The following is a 5,292-nucleotide window of genomic DNA, read 5'->3' as shown; positions in this document are numbered from 1 at the left end:
TAAATCCTAAAACAAATCCCGCCAGAAACAAGTCCTTTGCTCATGTCCTTGATCCCACCGCTACCCCCACCCCAGCCTCAGGCTCACCCCCACCGCTGGACCCCTTTGCGCCCTTCTGGCCACCCACATCAGCCCTTTACTGTGTCCCCCCGTCACAAGCTTCTGATGTCCCCAACAGCCCACACCACAGGCCGGCACAGTGGGGCGCTGGCCCACGCCTTGCAGCTGAGGAGCAAGGTGGGCAGGGCCTGACTCTGGGCTCCGGGACGCCCTGGCAGCCCCCTGCCCCTCTCCCCAGCTCCTGCAGGTCCGGGCTGGGCTGGGCGCGGCTTCTCTGGACCCTGCCCCTGGCAATTCTCGGGTCCAGCTCCCCACTCTTCCCACTCATCTTCAGGCCCTAAAAGTCTCGGCCATTTCAGAACCCACCGCTGTCCATGGCACGCACGGGACAGTGCTTCAGGCTGTGGGGACATGGAGACCAGGGCAGGACAGTGGGGTCTGGAGGGACTGGACCATCCGCATTCTGCGACCTGCACGCAAGGACCATGTACCCTGCGCATCCTCCACGACGCCTGGCGTCTCCCGACGCCCCCGACGGTTCCCCAGGACCCCCGACCGCGCCCACCCAGCGCAGCCCATACTGTCACCCTCACCACCACCCCTGCCCCGCAGGGTCACACCCCCACCCGCGTTCTCGTGACTCCGTCGCCGCGGGAAGGACGACACCAAGCCCCGGGCGGGGGGACCCAGCAGCGCAGGATCCGTGGTCCCGAGACTGTGCCCACAGAGGGGGCGGGAGCACTCGGGCTGCGGCCGTGAGCGTGCCCAGCGCCCATCTCAACGGGTCTGCGACCCCGCGCCAAGCTCGACCCAGACGCAAACCCCCTCCGCGCCGGGCGGCGTGGTCCCGCCCGCGTGTCACGTGACGCCGCGCCGGCTCGCAGAGGGAGGGGCCCAGGTCCGCACTTCATGTGGCTCTCAGGGTCCACGGTCACCGGCCGCTCTCCGTGTCCACACTCGCTCTCCGTTCCCACCCCCGCCCACCGCCAGGATGATGTGCGGCGCGCCCTCCGTCACTCAGCCCGCCACTGCCGAGACCCAGGCCATCGCCGACCAGGTAGGCCGGGCCGCGGCGGGGCTGCCGAGCCGGGATGGGGTCGGGGTCCTGCCCGGGTCCTGGGGACCCGCCGCCCAGGACGCTGAGATGGCGGCTGGAGTGCAGGCGAGCGCTGGGTTCGGGGCCCGCGCCCCGGCTGGGTCACGGGAGAGCGCCCTCCTGCCCTGGGGATGCGCACGGCGGGGCGCGGAGGGGCAGGGCCCTACTATGAACACCCTCGGGTAGTTGGGAAAAATCGTGTAGAGAGAGAGCAGAGCATGCCGCAGGTGGGGTCGGTGAATCCGGGAAAGTGAGTACAGGATGTTCACTATGCTGTTGTTGCAACACTGTGTGCACAAGTGTGAAATCCTCTCCAGGTAAAAGGATTTGAAAACGGAATGCAAAGGGAGCTAACCGGCTGGGGGCAGAGGCAGAGCCTGGTCCGACCCTGGGCGGCTGGCTGACCCCGCCCTCGGTTTCCTCATCGGTAGCCTGGGCGTGGGGAAGGCACCTGCAGGGGAGGTTCTGGTGAGGGTGGGTGAGGGGGCTGCCCCACCCATCCTCACGTGTCAGCAAGGTGAGTCTTTACCAGCAAGACAAGGTGCAGGCCAGGAAGGCTGGAGGTCTGAGTCTGGAGAGGAAAGTAAGACAGACTTGTTCCCTTGTGACCTCCTCTCCTGCTTCTGCCCCTGGAAGCCAGGGCCGGTCAGCCCAGGGTCCTGCTCCAGGCTTGACCACATGACGGCGGGAAGGGGGTGAGTCAGTCCCACGAGACCTTTGAAAATGGGGACTTTGCAGGAACTCTGTGTGTGAGCCTCCCCTGGGCATGGTTCCTGCTCTTCCCCCACAGCTGCTCCACAGCCCCGCCCTTCCTTATGTTTCTTGGTTTTCCAGGCCCCAGAAATTCCCCACTGTCCCATGGACATTGCATGTGAGTGAGCTCATTCAGCAGAGAGAGTTGCCATCTCAAAGGGCCCCGTACCTTGGTGTTGATCACTTAAGGGTGACATGTAAGTGGCAGTGTCACTGCTGCTGGGAGAGACTGTGGGGCAGCTGTGGGGGAGCTGGGCACTGGCTTCAGAGTCGTGCATTCTGTACCCGCCTCCTGGAGAAGTGCCCGCCAGCCATGTCCTTGTGCCTTCCCTGGCTGTCTGCCCCACCCTGGACCCCTGAGGGCCAGGAACAGGCAGCTTCCTAACTGACCTGGGGCCCTCTGTGCTCCCTTGGTACAGCCCAGCCCATCTTACTCCCGGTCAACAAGGGAGTCAGTGAACTGTCATCCCACAGGCAGTGCCCTGGGCTGGCATTCCAGGCCTCCGTCTCAGCTGTCCTTGCACACTGCCGTGGCTTTCCTGCCTCCACTCCTGGAACAGGCAAAGAGACAGGCCATTCCTTCCCAGCCCCCGGGCAGGTCTGTGGGTGTCACTCGCCCCGCCTGGGCTTGTAGACCGTCTGCGGGGTCAGTTCCCTGCAGACCCAGCAGGCACTCTGCATGGACAAGTACAGGTAAGTGCCCAGGCCCGGGTGGGTGCTGCCCCAGGGAGATGCACACACCACAGTGAGAACCTTCCAGCCGCGTGGACAGAGCAGGGGAGCCTCTGGACTGTGGCCGCCTTCTCCCCGCCTGACGGCCCTCCTGGCCCTCACTGCCCACACTCCAGTCTTCTCTCCATCCTTACCCCCAGCAAGGGCCCTCCCTGAGGCCACTGGAAGGCCATGCAGCCGGGACTCAGTGCATGTAAGGAGGGAGAGCCCCCTTGTCTGCCAGCAACGGGCATCTTTCTGCAGCTGGTTTAACTAAATCCTGGAACCCTCTGGCACCCATCTGATCCCTCCAGCACAGAGTCAGCGTACACCAGTGCCCCCTAGTTCGTCTAGATAGCAGGCAGAACTCTTTCAAATCAGGTGAGATTTTAAATGAAAAAAGAGACACACTTGGTCTCTCCTTCCCCCATAAAGATGCTCTGTTCCTGAAAGGCCAAGACCCTGGAAAATAGCACTGAACCAAAAGTAAAGTGACTGACACCAAAGATCAGGCGCAGCCTCTGCCCAAGGGCCTGCATCCCAAAGAAACCCCTCCCAGTGCAGCGAAGCCCTTCCACCTGCACGCACAGGTCTGCAGCCTTATCTGCTGGAGGGGAAGAGAGGACCGCCCGGAGCGGGCAGAGGGGACAGTGCAGGGAATTAAGGCACGTCCGTAAGATGGAAGACTACGTTTAGTTTAAATTTTAGCATTTCCTAGTTTTCAACTTTAAAACAGTAATTTGAAAATGATAACCATCCATGAACCGTTGGCATGTCAGGTAGAAAGAAGAACAGAGCATAAAGTTCTACATGGCGTTGTGACGATGAAAATAGAAAGATCTCCCAGGCCTAGAAAAGGGAGGGCAAGGAGGTGCAGCGGTGGTGTTGCTGAACCTGGGGAGAAGTGAGGCGTCGCTTCCTGAATGTCGGTGTCGGGGCTGAGTGTACTGCGTCCCCTCCGTGATAGAGACGCGTCGCGTCACAGAACGTCTGTGTAGGGCAGTGTCTGAATGCGGTTTGTAAGACAAACGTCAGACACGAGGTCTTGTGTGAGTTGCTGTGGCAGGAGCAGCGGCATCTCGATTTTTCCATTCTCTCCCCTTCCCCAGGTGAAGTCACAGCTGGAGGAGAAGGAAAATAAGAAGTTCCCTATTTTTAAGGCTGTGGAGTTCCGGAGCCAGGTGGTCGCGGGGACAAACCACTTCATCAAGGTGGGGTGTCTGCCCCGTGGGGGGGTCTGGCCTGATGGGTGCTCGTGCAGAAGTGGGTGGCATGGGCTCATAGGTGCCATCTCAGGGGTGCTTAAAGGGGGATCCTGGCCAGCCCCTGCTTCAGGGGTTTGTGGCCTCTAAAACGAATGTGTCTACGTGTGTGTGTGCCTGTGTGTGCACACGCCAGCCTCCTTGGAGGAGAGGACCGAGCCTCTTGGGGAAGTGATGGCTCTGATGGAGTGAGTGTGGGGTGCGAGGGTGTCGCTGGGGTAACCAGGGCGTCTGGTGCACTTGAAGGAAGGAGAGGGGAATGTCATCAGCCCCGTCACTGATGACCTGAAGGGACATGGCTCCCCCACATCCAGGCCTTTCGCAGACTGTCGCGTCCAAGAGGGGAGCTGGGGTCAGAGGCTGCACCTGCCCCCTCACTCCACTCTCTCCTTCCAGGTTCAGGTTGGCGATGACGACTTCGTGCACATTCGAGTGTTTAAAAGCCTCCCACACGAAAACAAGCCCCTGGCCTTGTCCAGCTATCAGACCAACAAAGCCAGGCACGACGAGCTGTCGTATTTCTAGCTCCTGAGCTTGAACAGATCCCGTGTTCCATGTGGGTCTCCATCCTCTGAGGACGTGTGTCTGGGATCATAAATGAGTGTTGTCTCTACGCTGTGCCACATGGGGTTGAGCGGGTGCTATGTGCCCTCTGTCTGTATTTCTAAATTTCATTGTGTTGATTTTTGTCCTTTCAATCAATAATCTTAACCACATTACTTTCAAAGAGTGCTTATTGTTCTCAATTCTATATATTTTAATGTTTACAAGTTTCCTGTTTTGGGTTTTTTTTCTTCATCTAAAAGCATAATCACAGTATAGAGGAGTCCAGAGGTGAGGGTGACATCTGTAAAAGGGCTTTCAGAGGCAGGTGACAGCTGTCCGGTTGGAGCCCCTCCTGGGCCGTGTGCTGACCTGAGCTGGCCGAGACCCTTCCACCTGAGGAGCTGAGCCCAGGGGTCTGCCCAGGGTCATAGCAAGTGGGCGGTAGACCCAGGATTCCAGGAGCCTGTGTTCTAACTGTGGCTCCACATGCTGTCCTCTTGCCTCTGTGTCGTGTCTCCAGGCCTCGGTTTCCCCCATAAAATGAAAGGATCTGAGCAGCTGTGATTCTGGAGCATCAGTTTCAGATGCACTCAGACAGTCACACACTTTACACCCGGTAGAGATGCCCAGATGCGTGTGGGAGAGGCAGGGACATCCCGGGTCACTAGGTGCTCGTGCAGAGTGGCTGGAGCTGCCCAGAGCGCTGTCAGCCTGGAGGCCCTCTGGGCTTGTCTGCTGAGTGGCGTGGCTCAGAACCCCAGCATCCGGCAAGAGCACGTCCGTTAGTACCACTTCTGTCCCCAGCAGGACGCTGCCTGTTACTGAGTGCAATGAAAAAGTGTGCCCCATATGTTCTAAGAGTAC

The 5,292-nt window shown here is 59.7% G+C and overlaps 1 protein-coding gene across 1 annotated transcript; it reads left to right on the top strand.

The window, feature by feature from the left end:
* Positions 1-710: 710 nt before the first annotated feature.
* On the top strand, positions 711-4,609 carry LOC103545246 (cystatin-B). The gene is made up of 3 exons (XM_070597481.1): positions 711-1,117; positions 3,730-3,831; positions 4,279-4,609. Exons 1-3 carry the CDS (start codon positions 1,052-1,054, stop codon positions 4,405-4,407), a joined length of 297 nt encoding a protein of 98 aa, XP_070453582.1. The 5' UTR covers positions 711-1,051; the 3' UTR covers positions 4,408-4,609.
* The last annotated feature ends 683 nt before the right edge of the window (positions 4,610-5,292 follow it).

Source organism: Equus przewalskii, chromosome 27, assembly GCF_037783145.1.
Source record: "Equus przewalskii isolate Varuska chromosome 27, EquPr2, whole genome shotgun sequence".
In the NCBI taxonomy this organism is placed as follows: Eukaryota; Metazoa; Chordata; class Mammalia; order Perissodactyla; family Equidae; genus Equus; species Equus przewalskii.
This window is presented reverse-complemented; position numbering and strand designations above follow the sequence as displayed.